The sequence below is a fragment of the Camelus bactrianus genome, chromosome 6 (assembly GCF_048773025.1).
Source record: "Camelus bactrianus isolate YW-2024 breed Bactrian camel chromosome 6, ASM4877302v1, whole genome shotgun sequence".
In the NCBI taxonomy this organism is placed as follows: Eukaryota; Metazoa; Chordata; class Mammalia; order Artiodactyla; family Camelidae; genus Camelus; species Camelus bactrianus.
In genome coordinates, this window is record NC_133544.1 from 2541637 (window position 1) to 2559710 (window position 18074).

At 50.6% G+C, this 18074-nt stretch overlaps 1 protein-coding gene across 2 annotated transcripts in view; it reads left to right on the forward strand.

The window, feature by feature from the left end:
* Nucleotides 1–18074, forward strand: part of CDC42BPB (CDC42 binding protein kinase beta) — a 92318-nt gene that overhangs the window by 25251 nt on the left and 48993 nt on the right. For both annotated transcript variants that reach the window (XR_012507328.1, XM_074364973.1), the window contains exons 2-3: nucleotides 11141–11232; nucleotides 16920–17003. Coding sequence is in view for 1 of the 2 variants with exons in the window: in XM_074364973.1 (XP_074221074.1) it covers nucleotides 11141–11232; nucleotides 16920–17003 (176 nt within the window). In the remaining variant the exon portion in view is untranslated. The remainder of the gene's footprint in view (nucleotides 1–11140; nucleotides 11233–16919; nucleotides 17004–18074) is intronic.

The following is an 18074-nucleotide window of genomic DNA, read 5'->3' on the forward strand; positions in this document are numbered from 1 at the left end:
CTACTGTAATCCCCAAAGCAAGAAAGTAGCGTAGGTGACCTGTTAGGGGAGGCGACTAGAGCTGGCCCTCTGACAGGCCGCAGCGCTTTCTAAGCCATTAGCTGCGCCTGGTTTTCCCCGTTCCATTGCTGGAGACCACGGAAAGGCAACACGGCCCACCCCCCAACCCCCAAGACCTGACTCCCCTGCCCTGAGACACTGCCACAGCTTTGGGTTCAGGAAGCCGTATGGTCGGAGCACGGATCCCTGGTTTTCTTACTGATGGGATGGAGGTGTTGCTGGGTCGGTGGAGGCAGTCACTTGTGTCCAGTGTGAACCTCTGGCCTGTCATTCCGTGGCCACTCAGATGCTGTGGGTAGTCTTGGGAGCAGGTGCCCTAGGAAGTGCGCTAAAGGAGTGAGTTCCTGGCTCACGTTCATACTCTGTGTAGACTTGGCCCTGTACCTGTCTTATTAAAATGAGGTCAGACAAAACAGAAAGAGAATGAAAACTCTTACATCAAACATTCTACTTACTACAGAATCTTTCGAAAGGTTTTTGTCCCATTTTCCCCCGAAGCAGTGGGGTAACACACCTGACTGTCTCTTTCAAGCGTGTCTTCAGCTCTTGGGTTTTGCCAGTCACTGTACTGCAGTTGCTGACGATCCTTTGAGCAAGTTCTCCAAGCAGACCGGCTTAAAGGCCCGACCCAAAGGTGCCTGTCACGGCCTCTGCCTGAGGCAGAAATTTCACTTTAGTTGACCCTTGATGTTTTACATTTATCAAGAAATTCTTAAACTGGGCCTCACTGAAGAAAAGTAGCCATGCGTGCTGAATTGTGAAGGCCACTAGGACAATCAGAACGCTCTCCCCCGCTCCCGCAGTCACAGCTGCTCTGTGGCGTGTGGTGGGGAGTCAGTAGAAACATGGGTCTAAGTGGAGGATCGGCGATGGCTCGTCTCTGGCGGGGGGAGGGGGGGTGGAATGGAGACTGTCTGGGGTGGTTGGACCTTGCCGGTGAAATTTCCCTCCCTCTGCCAGTCTGGCAGGTCCAGCAGCCTCTGCTTAGGGCGGCCTCGCTGCTTAGGGCGGCCTCGCTGCTTAGGGCGTGCTCTGGGGCTGTGGGGACCCTTTCCTGGGTGCTTGGTTTTCAGGGCTATTGGATGGCAGTTACTCAGTGCTGCCGAGGTGCCATCTGTGTGTGAGCTGCCCGGCAGAGCTTGTCTGTAACAAGCATACCTTCTTGGCTGGTAGTTTAGCTGAATTATGGGGTAATTTTGGTGGTACCACTTGCTTATTTATTATTAAATACGACGCGTAAATAATGCTGATACAGCTGATTAGACGGCGGTGTCACCCAGCAGTCATGGCAGGAGCTACTGCTTGGTGAGAACTTACTGTGTACTGGGCACAGCGCTGAAAGCTCTCTGGGGATTATCTCATACTCCAGTGACTTCTTGGATGAGTGCTGTTACTCAGCCAGCAGGTGAGGAGACGCCTTGGAGAAGCCAGGTGCAGCTGCCGGGCTCGCGCAGCGGCCCAGTAGTGTGGGTTCAGCACCCGGACCCACGGCAGTTGTGCTTGGCCTGGCCCCTGGGGCGTGCCGTCTGCTTAGTGGTGGGATGGCGCTCTGAAGGAGCTTTACCCCGCCCCGCCCACTGATAACCGATGTTCGTTCTGGACCTCTGATTTTCCTTCTTCTTAAATTGAGAATATATACAGTATGCTTCTTATGACTCACAGAAGAAATGGCCTGGAAACTGGCTGTCTCACTGGTGTAAACATCAAAGCATCATGCAGTCACCTGTTTGTACTTGCGTTGTGTTTTTGTGACTTGTATACAAGTATCCCCCACTCATCAAAAAGTAGGTTTTGGCTACTTAGTTTTTACGAAAGACCTACGTTAGCACCTATTTTGATACCAAAAGAAATCCTAGGTTGGTTTTTGCTTTTAGGAAAAAAAAGCAAAAGGTGAAAAAAGCAGACAGCGTTTATTTTGCATGCAGAGCACCTTTGTAGAGGCCTTACCCTCTGAGCAGTGAGAAGGCCCCGCCAAGCTCCCTCCCAGGAACCACCCTCTGCATCTCCGCATTGAGCCACCGCAGCTCTAAAATGTGTCTGTGAGCATGTCTGCTTTACCTCCGTGCGTTAGTTAGCACGATGTGTCCTAGGGTCGTGGCTCTTCTGCTTCACCCTGCTTCGGCTTAGGGAAGGTTTCCTAGGTGCACTCTACTTTCAGTGGTGGGGGGACCTGTGTGTGACTTGGTTGGCTCTGTCCTTGGTGTCGTGCTGTTGTGTGCTGGGTTTTTTTTCTTTTAACAAAACATATTTGTATTCACATCAGCCAGGGAGTTGGCTTTAGAAAAGAGATGTGTGCTGTGAAGGTCACTCACTTTAACGCCGGTTCTTCACTTTGACAGAGGGATCCTGAAGGGCAGTGCCCCGTGGCTTGTGGGGGAGACCCGCTGTCTCGGGTCGCTGCCTCCATGATTGGGGGCTTCACATGGGACGTGTGGCTTGGGCAGGAAGGCAGCAGATTCTAAGTGATACACAGCAGTGAGGCAGAGGGTTTATTTCATTAATGGCAGAGCAGAATGGACCAAATGGAGAGGACCTGAGAAAAGCAATTGATCAACTGTGGAGTGGAGGCAAAGATGATGGACCACGTGACTGACCTTGGGCCGGCCCCCACACTAGGTCTGGGCAGGGTTAGCCACCTTCACATGACAGCAGGCTGTTGGAATGCGATTTTTCCTGGTGTACGGTTGACTCAGTGCGGCCTCCCCACCCATTCCCCACCCCTGCTTCTCAGATTTTCACTGACTCAGTCTGAACCCTGCTTGTCTTCTGAGTCAGTATTGAAGGGCTTCCTTTTCAGTCCTTTAAAATCTTTATTTGGATCAGGGTGAAATTTAGTGTTTGTTCACTCACAGCGTCACGGTTCCTGATCGTCAGCCTTTGTAGGGAGTTTGCATTTGGGGGACTTCGGGAGTTGATGGCCTTGGAAGATTCAGCTTTCTCAAACTAGTGATTGGTAGGATTTGTGACTGACTCCCTGTGGAGGATGGTGTTCTGTCATGCAGCAAAAGATCTTGGTTATTAAAACAAATAAAACTCATGTAATGTTTATATTGTTTTAAAAAAACTCATGTAATGTAATTTAAGCACATTTTGCAAAAACTTTTATGATGGGTGTTAACCTTCCATAGGTGTATCAGCGATCGGAAGTGTGAGAATGCACTTCCAGCTGCTTTGTGACTGTCCGCGCCTTCACAGCTGGTGCTGGCAGAAGAGCTCTTGCCGGTTCTCCACTCCCTGGGGGGAGTTTATGCTGAGGGTGCTCAGCGGGGGTTCAGTTTGCACCTCATCTGCTTTTTTGTTCTGCCTGTGGCCACACTTGGGGGTGGTATTCTGGCCTCCTCTCCCCTCCGGGAGGAAGGTGGGACACGTGCTCCTGGCCGCCTGGCCTCCAGCCATGGGACTTCTGTACCATCTGCAGGTGCCTCCCAGCGCGCTGTGGCAGTGGCAGGTCTCCGTCCCGTTGTCTCCACAGGACCAGGGAAGGACTTCCTAGGAGCAGAGCGCCTGCTGTGGAGCGGACTGTTCACTCGGCGGGGGCTGGGGGACTGCCCCTCGTGTCCTCTGTGTGTCACTTGGCCTTTGGGCTTCTGTGTCTTCATTAGGAAATGTACTGTTTGGACTGGGTCATCTGAAAGACTTTCCAGTTCCCAGCGTGTGGCGGCGGAGAGGCCGAGGCTGAGTCCGGAAAGATGGCCAACGGGTCCAGTCCAGAGCAGGGAGGCCACGGGCCAGGCTGGAGAGGGTGGAGTGGGACTTCCCGGCCGCCCCCGTGGGCCACTGCCCTGTGACACAGCCCTGTTTCCTCAGACTGCCCCTCCCTGGACACTCCTTCCCTCCAGTCTGATCTTATTTCCACTCTTGATAAACAGACCAAAGGAGGGGGACGCATCAGTCTCTCATTTCTCAACGCTTTTCACTCAGCCAGAGATCACCCCTCTACCCCCAGTGCTTCCTGACAGAGCCTTTTCCTGTTTAAAGGGAATGCTGGACTCCCTGTTTCCCCTGACAGTTGGGATCTCATATTTGCCTGTGGTTACCCGAGACTGACTGATTTCGTTGCCTTTTAGGGCATCAAGAGAAGTTCTGTAGGGGACAATCTTGGGCTGTAGAAGGATGAAGAGATTAGGAGAGAAAGTTTCTCTAGTCAGAATACAGCTGTCTGAGGGCTAAGTTATATTCAGTTTCTTTTTTTGGTAGAAAAAGGAAAATGTCCCAAGTCGTTGAGTATCTTCTTACCTTATAAAAAAGTGCAACCCCCCCCCCCGCCCGTGGAGAAGGGAACCTTCACTGGTGACTGGTTGTTCAGTCAGCTGTGTTCGCTGTGTCCCCTTTGTCTTCGCTGTTTGCACTAGGGACTTGGGGAGCAGGGCTTGACCAGGTGGAGGTAGACCCGGCTTTGCTGGGCCCTCTGGTGCAGCGGGGAAGACGGCACTGAGCAGGTACAGGTGCGGGGCTTATTTATTGGAGGACCAGCAGGCCCCTGACCTGGTCACTTGGCTGGAGTCAGGGACCCCAGGGGTGAGTAGGAGCTGGTGGGGAGGTATCCCACCCAGGGCTCTGCTTTGAAAGACCCAGGATTGAGTGAGGGCCTGAGTAGCTGAAAGACAGGTATGATGGGATCGAGGGGTGGAGTTGGGGTCGGAGGCAGGGCCCAGATGTGCAGCATGCTCTGTGAGCGTTTAGACTCCACCCGGGAGCTACTGAGGAAAAGCTAGGGAGGAACCCTAAGCAGGGAGTCTATGGGATTATGTTGGGTTTGGAGAAGATAGTGCTGTGGGGCCAAAGGGCTGGAGGGGCGGGGGAATGGGTGCAGAGACCCATTGCAGGAGCACAGGTGAGCCGTGATGGCCTGCTCAGAGGGACGGGGCTGGATGTCTCTGTGACTGATGGAGGGGATGGGGACTGGGGAGTGGTCTGAGACGGTGCCCAGGTGCTGTGGCTGCAGCTGCAGGTAAAGGTGTGTGTGGGGCTCCGCGTGGAACTCAGAGCCCTTCGGGGGCATCTAGGCAGCCTGGGCCAGTGTCTCTGAGTGGAGGGTGGCCATGCCTGTCATCCTTAGCCTGGTGTCAGGGGGCTGGAGCATCATCCGTGTCCAGCGAATATTTGCCGACCCAGCAGCTTTTAGTTTTGTTGATGGAATGGGAAGGAGAGAGAATTTTACTCTTTCTAAAATTTATAATAGTTGTTGTGTTTGTCTTACTTAGAAATCTACCAGTTCATTGTCACCATGAAAATCAAACATTATCTTCAGCATTGCAGCTGACCCGCTTTCTTTAGGCTATCTGTAATGTCTGTCTTCTAAGAGAATCTTAATGTAAGTGATGCTTACAGTGAACCCCTCATGGTGTTTTGGTTGTTGTGATTTTGCTTTGCATCCTGAATGTTTTAAGTGTATATGAACTGTGTTGCACCCCAGTGGATATAACTCATGAAATGTTGCCTGTGACATTTTGCATTCTGCAGAGCATCCCAAGCTCCAGAGCGGTCAGTGAAGGAACGTTGGCCAACTGAAAAAGGGTTAAAAACGCTGATCCTTGCCTCCTCTCAGTAACCTCCACCTCCAGTTTCCTGGCAGTAGACTGGTTCTCCCCTCCCTTCCACCCTCATGTCAGCTGGCTATTCTGAAGCAATAATTTCCTGAAAATATGAAACAGCAGTAGAATCTTGTAAGAAAAATCAGTTTAATCCTTCACTGTCTCAGGCTCTGTAGCATGACTGAAGTCCTTGGATTCCAGTGCTGCACTCCCCACCGCATCCTGCTCCCTCTGGCCTTACCCACACGGGTTCTTGGCACCCTTATGTTCATCAAGTTACTGAGGCTAAAAACCCAGCAGTCATCACCGAGCCTTGTCTTGCTTCGCCCACATGGCAGGGACTGCTTGTCCAAAGCAGAACCCGGGTGCAGCCTCTTCCTCACTGTCTCTAGGCCTGTCACTGTCATTCCCTGAGCCACCCTCACTGCTTCCCGAGGGGTGGCATCCCCCAGCTCTGCCTCCATGCTACCCCCACAGCCTGCTTTCCTGATGGCAACAGATGACCTTGAAAAAGTGGTTAAAAATTTTTGGAAGCAGTTTTGGACTTACAGAAAAGTTGCAGATAGCAGTATAAAGAACTTCCTCAAAGATTTGAGAGTAAGTTGCTTACATGATACCCCATCCCCCTTGAATAGTTGAGAATGTATTCCGTGCCAACAAGGGTAGTGTGTGTAACCACTTTTTGGCACAGTGCTGCCGTCTGATTCTCCAACCCCACTGAAGTGTCACGGATTCTGGTCTCCTGGATTCTGTCCTCCTTCGCAGCAAAGGAGCCTGCAGGGCCACACGCTGCACTTCCTTCTGTGCGAACAGTTCTGGCCACTCCTTGACTTTTTTGACTGTGAAACCCTTGCAGGCCAGTCATTTTGTAGAAATTAAGGTTTATCTCCTATTTCCTCATGATTAAATCCGGGTTACGTAACTTCAGCAGGAAAATCACAGAAGTGACACTTTTTCTCGTTGTGTCCTTTGCGGTGACCCAGTTTCATTTTGTCGCATCACTGGTGACGTTCACTCTGATCACAGACTTCACTGTTAAGTCACTTTCCCCCTTTTTGATGAGTATTTTGTTTGGATGTACTTTGAAATTATGTAAATATCCCATTTCTCATCAGATTTTTAAAGTTTATTAATATGTCATTGTGTACTCCTGATCCTGTTTTATTTAAGGGGCTGGATAATCTGTGACTCCCAGTAGTTATTTGGGGTCACTGTCATCCTTGGAGCACCTTTTTCTTTTCGGGCACAACAGGACGTTCCAGGCCCAGCCTGTGCTTTCCCAACCCAGGTTTGGAACTGACCAGGTTGCCCTGGTTTCTCTGCTGGAGAGCAGTAGTTAAAAACCAAGATCCACACTATATGCCTTTTGTCAGGGTGTTGCTGCCTCCAGCCCTCACAGTAGACGGAGCACTCACCCAGGTGTGTCTGTGGTCCCTTCATCCACATATACTGAAAACCATGAGTTCACACTGATGCCTCCAGTTCTAATCCAGTATTACAGGGTTTATTCTTCTCCCTAATTCGTAACTCCCTTTTCTGACAGTGAGGACTGGCTTGCATTATCCTGAATCTGTGTTGATATGTGACGGATCCTTCTGTATGTAGCAGATCTCCTGTCCCCCTGACCCAGTGTCATTACCCAGTTTGGGCTCTGACCCCAGTCCGTGGGGCTCTGCCTACAGGGGGCGCTGGAGGGAGCCTGGAGGAGGGAGGAGGGACTCGCAGCTTCCTGCCTACTTCCTCTTCCTTTGAGTGACACCCAAGCACCCTCTTCCTCTGGCAGGAAGGGTCTGTGGTAGTGGGCAGCCTGTCCCAATTTGGGCGTTTTTCCACACTTCAGAGACCCGAGCATCAGCTGGCTAGCGCCCCCTCTCAGTTCCCTGGGTCCCCACCCTTAGGGCCTGCCTTTGTGCTTAGAGACCCCAGTAACCAGCAGAGACCCCCTCCCTCCCGGCCCCGAATTTCAGCTGTGCACAGCCCTTTGCCCAGTTTTCAGAGATTCCAGCTTCTTCCTTTGGTTCCCCTAACCCTAAGGGCGGTGGTTGCTTCCTGCATCTGCTGCCTTGTGATAATTCAGTGTTCCCGTTTGCTTTGTTAGTTACCTAGCTGACAGTCATTTATGTTGAATTCCTTCAGATACCTGGTCTGGTTTCTGTCTGTTGACTCCACCTAGTCCGGACGGCAGGTGACACGGATGACACCCCTCTTTGTCCTTTTCTCGGGTTTAAGTCCTCCCGCCTTCCTTTGTCCCCTTGTGTCAGATTGATTTCATGGCTTCTCAGTACTTGTGTGGGTAGCAGGGTGGTCTGCTGCTGTGATTAATTTTTCTGTTCTGGTTTTAGCTGATGTAGTCTTAATGACTTTTACACACCACTGCAGTATTTTTACTATGTCCTTAGAACTGTGTTGAAATATTTAGCATTTTTCAAAACTAATGCTTTTCTCTGGATCCTTTTCAGTGCCCTCTGTTTTTATAAATGAGATTTCATTCACGTAGTTGATTTCCTGTTGCCTGATTTTCTCAGTTTCTTTATCTTAGGACTTGACTCTCCTGAGTGGAAGCTACGGCTTCCCCGGGTCCCACTGCCAAGTAGGGAGGAGTAAGCAGGACTAGGTAACGGATCGCTGGACCACTTAAGTAGGTACAGGCGACTAAAACTAGGAATTAAGATAAACACTTCGTATCATGCTCCACAATACTCTCAACAACAAATAATGGGTTGACTATTTTAAAAAGCCATTTAGCCAAAAATAGGATTGACTATTAGATCTTGAAAGAGTTTATAACTTTCTAAGCCTCAATAACAAAATGACAAAAGAAAAATGAATTTAGTTTTACTAAAAGTGATACTTTTATTAATAAAAGTAATAATTGCTATAAAATAAAAATAACATAATTCAGATAAAAAAGGCAACAGAATGGAGAATGATGTTTACAGCCGTTATGACCAACAGAGCCAAAGTAAAGCACTTAACACAGCCGATTACAGAAGCTCAAGACCTGATCGGTGAGCACATGTTATGAATGGATGATTAACATCATGGGGCTCACAGCCGGGTATAGGAGGACATTACCTCATCAGGCACCAAAGGGCCATCATTTTCAAAGGAAGAGACAACAGCGTGTGGTATTAGGGGGATGCGCGACTCAGGAGATGCAGTTTGGAAGGCCGATTAGGAACCAGAAAAAATGTTAGCACCCTTTGGAGAGTCCTGGAGTTTCATTAAAATTAATTTAAAATAGTAAAAAAAAAAAAAAAAAAATCTGTGTGCATGAAAATGTTCATTGCAGATTTATTCACCATAAGAAAATAATTTTAAAATTTTGAGTGTTTAACCTCTGTATTCAGCAAACACACAATTTTTAATCGTTGTGTGTCAACTTAGTGAAATATGCAACTGTTACAATGATAGTTGAGGAGTACAGAAACATGGAAAGTGCAAGAAGTGAAATAAAAGCAGAAAAAAATAGCTGTGCAAACACCGTGTCTGGTCACGGGCTGGAGTGGGAGCACACGCAGCTACGAGGCTCATAGCACGGTTATGGGTGGGGTTTCTTTGGTTTCCATGAATATTGCCAGTTGATTTGCACATTTAAAACATAGCTAGCAAGTCTTGTGGGTCTTTGGGTTTTGCAGAACAGTCCAGAATGACGTGTGGAGCTGCTGCTGGAGGGGTATTTCCACCTCGGGCGCCCGGTGTGTTCCGTAGTGTGGGTTCATCGCAGCTGACCGTCGGCACTGCTGCTTCCCAGACTCTCTCCGTCAGTGAAACGGAACAAAAGTCAGATTTGTTGGGAGTGTTGTTCTTCACAGTACAATAAAAGGCACCCTTTGGTTCCCCCAAAAGACCCTAAGAAGGGTGGTGGTCTTAGTGGCTGTGTGAGGTACATATTTATCCATTAGGTATTTGGGGGATGGGTATTTTGGGTAATATTTGAAAGAAAGAAAGATGAGTTGTAGGTGATCTTTTAAGTTCTAGCTAAGTGTTTTCATTAGCCTGGCTTCCCCCCTCCCCATAATTCAGGCCCTGTGTGTTCTGTTCCCCAGCTCTGTGCTGGGAGCGTTTACAGTGACGGTGGTAGCACTCCTCTGTAATAGGCGCCAGGAACTTTCTGGTGCTCTGGCTGTGGTTCCTTGGATCAGTGAATCTCGGTGTCAGACTGTAGTCTTAGGAAGAACTATTGAAGGAGAAAAAATGTAGAATCAAGTTAATAATATGGAGCTCAGTTAGAAGCCCAGGAAATCCAGGTAGCAGGTTTGGGGGAGGTACTTGTAGGTGCACAAGTGGTTGTAAGAAGCAGCGCAGGAAGAGCTCTCGCACGTTCTGCCCAGCTTCCCCCAGTGGGAGTGTTTGCAAAGCTGTGATGGTGGAGGATGTAAAAAAGAGCTGCAGGGAACAGGTGAAGGTTAGCACGAGCATGGTTGTACGTCTGGAGGTGAAACTAAGAACAGGTGTGAGAGACACGAGTGAGCGAACGCTGGGCTGAGGGCGGGATGGACAGTGGTCAGGAGGGCTGCTTCTGGAGTCAAAGCGCGTGGCTTCCACTCCTGGGGCTGCTATGACAAATTACCACAAACTGGGGGGCTTAACAGCAGAGATTTTTTCTTTCCTCTCACAGTTCTTGAGGCCAGAATTCCAAAGTCGAGGTGTCAGCAGGGCCATGCTCCTTCTGAAGCTCCAGCGGCTGGCCTGCCCCGTCTCTTCCCACTTCCGGGGGTGTCGGCCGGTTCCGGTGCTCCTTGCTTGTAGCTGAATCGCTTGAATCTGTGCCTCCATCTTCACGTGACTTTCCCCTCTGTGTCTCTGGTCCAGATTCCTTCCTTTATAAGGACACCAGTCCTGCTGGATTTAGGGTCCATCTCATTCCCGTGTGTGCCTTCATCTTAACTTGATTATATCTGCAGAGACCCCACTTCCAGATGAGGGTACATCCACAGGTTCCGGGTGGACATGACTTGGGGGGGCACCATCCAGCACAGGACACTTTCCACTGAAAACTGGCTCGGTTTCCTCCCTGAGGATGCACGTGCGGACCACGGAGAGCATTGTGGAGTGCTGCTCCCAGCCCTGAGTGAGGTTACTGTTAGGGGCTCTGTGTGATTATCAAGGACGGTTTCCGCGCTTTGGAGACACCATTGTCCTGGAGAATGTCTTGTGTCCCAGTTGCCCTGTGGCTCGGGGAGCTCGATGGTACCCAGGGCTGGTGCTTGTGTCTCAGTGGTGGCTGTGGACCAGCGGAGTGCCCTGGTCAGTCGCTTGCTCAGTGGGACAGCTTAGCTGTAGTGATTTTTACCAGGGGATCTTTGTTGTGGTGGCATTTGTCATAACAGATATATTGAAGCACAGGTGCCAGTGTAAATGTCCATGTTAATTTACCCTAAGTACCAACTTACCCAAACTTCACATTTTAAAAAATATTCATTTAAAAAGTAAACTTTTTCAAAAAAAAAATAGTATAACTTAATGGAATGCCCCAGTCAATTAAAATTTTATATATTATCAACTTACTGAATGGTTAATTTTACTTTTTTTTTAATCTGTAGCTAAACCATTTACCCAGCTGGTGAAGGAAATGCAGCTTCATCGAGAAGACTTTGAAATAATTAAAGTGATTGGAAGAGGTGCTTTTGGTGAGGTAAGAGAAACTTCATTTTGTTACCTTTGCCTAGACCGCGAGCACCGCAGCAGCCCCCACCAGCGTTGTTCAGGTCCTATACGTTGATTTGGGGATGAGATAATTATCGGTATCATTTGGAGATTTCTTGGTGGATGGAATCTGAAAGATAGAATTAAGAAGAGAAAAATTAAAACGAAAGCTGGTGACTGGTGAATTACCCTGAATATTGTCTGGACCAAAATAGTTCTTACAGACAAACAAGTTCCTAAAAGTTCCATTTGTCAATTGAAAACCGTCTTGGCAGCCATCTCCTAAAAAAAGATGCAAGGGGTGGCATCGCAGTGGTCCTCATCGTTCGCAGCTTCCTCACCACGCATCAGTCCTGGTCCCGGGTGTGCGTCCGGTGCCTGCATTAGGAGGAGAGCAGCTTGTCCCCCAGGTCCCTCACCAGCCACGGCGCGCTGCCTCCGTGTGGCCTTGGGCGTGTTGTCCCCCCTGCCCTGGCTGGACAGCCAGGTGGGGAGGCCGCAGGCTCTGTGTGCAGCACCTGCCTCGGCGGAGGGGCTGTTCTGCCCCAGCTTAGACTGCCAGTTCCCCCCGCGGACTAGGGTCTCAGGATCGGGTGGCTTTGCAGTTAGTCATTTAATTGGAAGACACAACTCCTCTCTGAGGTTTTAGCCTTAGCGTGCTGTGCCTGGGGGCTGTGCGTGGTCCTGGCAGGGGAGTCCAGCGGTGAAACGCTCTGGGTCACGTCACGGCCGCGTGTGCGCTCTGCCCAGCCCTGTAAAGGGCTCCCGCTGTGAGACGGCGTTCGTTGTGCAGGGCACACGCTGTATGCTGTGCAAACCACGCATGAACGGGAGCAAAGCAGCAGTTTCACGAGGTGGCTGCTGGGCTCTGAAGTGTCTCAGAAGACGTCTCAGCATTTTGATGATCCTTCAGCTGCCAGCACCTGATGACGGCGCGGCTTTATCTGCGGGGCTTCAGTAGGGAGCACAAGAAGTCTCCTCCAAAACGCTTCCAGTGTCTGGATGAGGGAGCTCTGGCCTGCTGAGCAGATGTAGGCAGCTGTGTCCTTGTTTCTTCCTCGGAAACTCCCTGGCCTCACATCAGACCCCAGCCCCAAGTTCTTTGGCGAGCCCCTGCCCCATCCTCATGCCTCCCTCCCCCAACACAGCCTCATCTTCGTACTCCCTGCTTCCCCAAGCAGTGGGTGGAGGGAGCGGTGCCCCTGGGGGGCCACTTTGGTGGCCGCCTTGTCCCCTGGGATGGCAGCTCCTCCCAGGCCAAGCTCAGAATGTCCCTGGGTCTGGGACTCCCCAGCCAGACTCGGCTCTGGGCTGCCGTGGGACAGGGAGGTTGTTGGCTGCTGCTGCTTTTTTTTTTTTAATTGAGATATAATTACATGTAAAATACACAGATTGAAGTGTATGGTCTGAGTTAAGACAGATGTCTACACCTGCGTAACCAGCACCTCAATTGATACAAAGCATTTCTGTTTCCTAGAAAGTTCCTTCCTGTTTCTTTCCAGACCCCCCACCTCCTGTAAGCCCCACCTCCCCAGGTGGCAACTCTCCTGATTTCCACCAATAGGGAACTTAGTTTAAAGGTACACGGGAAAATTGAGTTCTGCAGAGAAATGACACAGCTCTGAGCTCTAGGTGGAAACGTGATGGTGTAGATACGGTTCACGGTGGTGTTTAGTGAGAAGAAGGAGAAAGCCTTTTAACATGAAAACCCCATTCAGTTCAGTGTATGCGTTCGCTGACTGTCTCCCTTGGTCCAGGAGCTGTGTCAGGCTGTGGGCCCACGACCAGCGAGCCCCAGTGTGCGGCGCTCCATGATGACTGCCCGCCCCTGGAGGGTCCAGGAGGGGCGGGAAGAGACTTGGGACCAGAGAGGGAAAATGAGAGGACAGGAGAGAACACTGTCATGCTAAAATAGTTTACAGTTATTTTTAGGGCCTCCTTTGCTGGAGAACTCAATGCAAAACTCGGTTTTCTGAGTTTCAGGAAGATGACGTTGATCACCTTTCAGGTTCCTCTCAGACTGAGAGAAACGTGTCCTTGCGCGGGCCTCTGCGCAGTCCTTGGCTTCTCGCCTTTGCCTTTGCTCCCTCTCCAGGCCTTAGCAGCTTCTTTGTGCCCCACCCCAAGTCATCCCTCCCTGGGCCCCACACACCAGCCCTCCTCGCCCAGCATCCCTGGCCGCCTGGCTGCCCTCCCTGCTGTAGCTAGAATTTGGGGTTCTGATCTCATGTTAGTGCCACCACCATTGTTCCCTGGGATATTCTTGTAATCACGTACCTGAAATGTGCCCAGTTCGGCTTCTGCCTCTTACAACACCAGGCAGATCACAGAAATGAGGACACTCTTAGTCATGGTTGGGACCAGACATGTCCTTCACCTGTGGATCTAGTTGAATTATTTTTCCTAGTGACCAGCCCGGGAAGGTACGACCTGTGCCTCTGCCGTGGTGCACAGGTGTGTGTGCCCACAGTGCTGAGCCGTGCGTGGGCTGTTCGAGAGCCCTGCCCTCTAGACTTTGCAGGGTCCGCAACACAGTTGTATGTCACATGTAGTCAGTGCGTGAAGCTCATACCTTAAAGTTGCAACACCCCCCACACACGCAGAGTTTAGAGAAATGCTTCTAGATTATGGTTTAAACAAGGGTGGGAATGTGGGCTGTTGCCCTTCTTCTTCAGCACAGCAGCTTTGGGAACACCCTCTTCCTCCCATCAGTGTCTCGGGGACAGCGGTCCAGGAAGCTCCTTCCACCCGGGTACCCCTCTGGAGGGCTAGTTCCCAGCTGTGTAGTGTGCTTCCCAGGGTTTTGTTTTTGGCGTGACAGAAGCTGGCAGTTGATGGCTGTGCTGGGCGCCCTGCTCAGCACCCCAGGTCTCAGGTACTTTCAAAGATGTGAGCACCTCGAAACCTTCCGGCCACCATCGGCATGGCTGCTCCACCGGGACATGAGAACCTGGGGCCAGGAGTGGTGGGCCCGGTCACGGTGGGCTGGGAGCTCCACTTGAATCCCGCCTGCCTGACCAGAGTCCCCATGTCCAGCGGCTCCGTCCTGCTGTTTCTCTTGTTCCTAGAATGACTTAAAAGGAAGCAGAGCTGTGCAAGCTGTGTTTAGAAACACTTTCAAAGTAACAGAGCTGCTGTATGGAGAGAACGGCTCACAGAACAGTCTGACCCCCTTACCGCACCCCCTTTTGTTGACATTTTATTTCATTTGCTTGATCATGTTATAGCTGAGCTCTGCTGGTGCCCTCCCTCCCTCCCTCCCTCCGTCTCTCTCTCTCTCTCTCTCTCTCTCTCTCTCTCTCTGTCTCTCTCTCTCTCTCTCTCTCTCTCTCTCTCGTGTGTGTGTGTGTGTGTGTGTGTGTGTGTGTGTGTGTGTGTGTGACTTTTACAAAACCGCGGGGGCTAATAAAGGCCCTTGACCCCTAATACTTCGGGGCCTGCTTTTTAATAGGGACTGTCTTTTGCATAACCACAGCTCATGAACTTCACTTTGAAGTGGATGGAATACTTTTAATCCAGTCTGCTGTCTTATCCTGGCTTTATGTTGGCCCAGTGATGCCCTGTTTTCCCTTTTGCCTCCTGCACTGGGGGGGGCTGCTCTCATGCTCCAGAATCATTTTTTAATGTTTTGTAAAATTATTTTGATTTTTATTTGTTTATTGAAATGTCTGATTTTGAAGGTATTTTTAGGATCATCATCTCTCTTTGAAGCAATTAAGACTAAGTTTTTTGACCAGGGAGAAATTTATGGCAAACCAAACTAGATTTTTTTTTTTAAGAAATTGTTTCTTTTAAAGTTGTAGAGAAAACTTGTGGGTTTGGGGTTTTTTTTAACATTAAATTTTATTTCTGCATTTCACTTCTACATATTCTTGATTTGCCAAGTGTTTTCCATGGACAGTTACGTTCTTTTTCCTTCTGCGTATTTTATCAGAGCCATCCTGAATGTTTTCTGAAGGTCTGTGCCCTGATAAGCCTCTCCTAAAGATTTAGGCTTCCTTGTGTTCTGAATCTCATCGTCAGCAGGTTCTGGATCACTCATGACACTTGGCATTTTCACAATTTCGTTATTTTCCTCAAATGTATCAGCTCTACCATTCTTGCCAAGTTAGATCATTTCTATACTAAATACTATGTAGCTTTTTTTAAATACCGATACCTCACCTGTCTAGATGGTAGCTAGTTCCAGGAAGACATAGATGCTTCTGACGTGATGACAGGCATGTGTCTGGAGTTCGGAGACCTCCCAGCGTCTTTATTTAGGTTCTGTTTATTCTTGATTTATTCAGAGTCGTAGGGAGTTTGGTCTGTGGTCTCTCAGACAACAGCCACTAGACGGCAGCTCAGGTGTGGTGTGATGAGGGAGAGGCATGTGGAGTGGTGTCGAGGGGGTGACGGGGGGCGGTGGCAGAGGATGATTTCAGGGCTCACATGGGCAGGGGACCTGGCTGGAAGCTCAGCCCTGTGCAGGCTCTGGGGTCACACCAGAGCACGCCCACGTGAACCCCATCCTTAGGCTCAGGGAGGGTTATATTTGCAGGGGACCATCATTAGCGCAGTCGTTACAAAGCCCGCCCGAGGGGAAGGCCTGTCTAACCTTTCTGAGCCGCAGGTTCCACGTCTGTAAAGTAAAGACACTAAAAATGGCCACAATGCAGGACTGTGGAGAGGGCTCATGAGAGAGTGCGGCCGTACTGCTCGGCACATCCCCAGCACGTGGAAAGTGTGTGTGAGCTCTTGTGGTTACTTTGACGATGTTGTTCTGTGGTGTGTGTTGTTTAGGAAGCAAGGAAGTAAATAATTCACTTTCAGAACTCTTCGTCCCATATCTGCACTGTGGCTGCCTGCCATTTGCAGAGAAAAGGTATAGAAGTTACTGTCACTGCCAATACGGTTTTGTGATGGGGACTTAGGTCAGTGGATGATTGATTTATGTAGTGTAGAACGCGCCGTTGGTTGGGGCAGACGTCACATGTGCTGGCAGCAGTGAAAGAGCTTATTTGAGACTTAATGGTGACCAGGGGTCCAAGAGGGATTCCTGGAAGAGGTGGCATTTGAAATGTACCTTGGAGAACATGGCTGACGGCCAGCACGCTAAGTGCTAACTGTGTGCCTCACACCATTCCCAGCAGGTTAAACGTATCGGCTGATCTGACCCTCACAGCAGTCTTAGGCCGGCCTTCTGCCATTTTCTGGTTGGAGAAACTGAGGCACAAAGAAGTGAATTTGCCCAAGCTACACTCCAGAGCCCACACAGTTACTCAGACCACCGCTGTGAAGAAAAGATCCCAGGGGCAAGGCCTGGCGAATGCAGAGGCTGGCGGCGGGGGAGAGAGGTGGAGTGAGCAGGAAAGAGGGAGGGGACTGGGCCCTTGAGTGCAGGAGGAGAGCTGTCCCCAGACACACAACGTAGAGGGTGGTGAACCCCCATATACACCCACTGTTCAGCGGTGACATGTTTTGAATGAGCAGGTGAGGTCATTCAGGAGGCAATGTGGCTACAGTCAAGTTTTGATGATGAAAAGGTCAAATCTTTATTTACGTAGAGAACTGCTTTCCTTTCCAGGTCATTTTCCAGGATTTCCAGGCAATTAAGATTTCACTGCAGTGATGTGAAACATGCTGACCTTTTGTTCCATTAACTAAGTTTTGGTTAAACTCCGCTTTGTGCTACAGGTTGCTGTTGTCAAAATGAAGAACACGGAACGAATATATGCGATGAAAATCCTCAACAAGTGGGAAATGCTGAAAAGAGCAGAGGTAAGCATGAGCGTTACCATAAATGAACAAGTAGGCGCTGGCTTACATCAGGGGAAGGGGCTGAGGAGGCCGGTTGGGTGAGAACCCAGCGCTCACAGACCTGGGCCCTCCTGCCCTGGCAGGAGTGAGCTGCTGCTGGTCTCCAGGACCGCAGCCTTCCCTGGTGCCTGTCCCTGCAGTGGCCTTGACTCCTCCTCCCTCCCCGCGCTCTCCTGAGCATCCCCCTCGGGTGTCTCTGCCAGGGCCCAGGGAACCTTCATGGAAACTTGAGGCATTTATCTCAGTTCTGCCCCACGTGCAGAGGAATTATTGAATTCGGAAATGTTTATGTCGTCCCTCCTTGAGGGGAGTGAAGATTATAAATAGATGGCTGCCGCCCGACAGCCTTTAATCCACTGTTTTCTTTCTTCTTCGTCCACCTCTGTGGCGGCCCTTTCGTGCCCTCAACCCTGTTCCCCAGCCCCTCTCCCAGCCCTGACTGTGACACCGGTGGTCTGCATCGTCCCCAGACTCCCTCTTGGCATCTGTCTTCACCGCCCACCCTGTGTTCCTCTATTTCTCATTCACCTCAGAGCCATGGGTCCCTCCTTTCCAAGGACACGTTGCCGGTCCACTTCCCGACCACGCCCTTTCTGTCTGCACGCCCCACCCCCCACCCCCGGTCCTTTGTCCTCTCCTTCACGCTCCCCTGCCCCCAGCACCTGCCCTCTGCCCAGGCTGCCCTGCAGCCATGGTCTACCCTGTCTCCTCCGCACACCGGCTTCCAGAACCTGCCACCTCCTCTCTTGGAAATTCCTTCTTGGGTTTCTGGCCTCTCTCATGCTGTCACTCTAAACCGTCCTAGGAATTCTAGGTGCCCCTTTGTTCTGAGAATTCTTCCTGCCGGTGCTAGCCGCTGCCGCGGGCAGACAACACACACTGCTCGTCTGGGCTGGTCACTGCCCTGAGCCTCAGGCCCCCCGACGCGGCGGGTGCTCTCACTCCTGTGTCCCCGGCATCTCCGGTTTGTCGTGTCCGAACCACCTGTGGTCGTTCTCCTTCCCGGTTGCACCTGCGTCCGCTTTCCGGCTG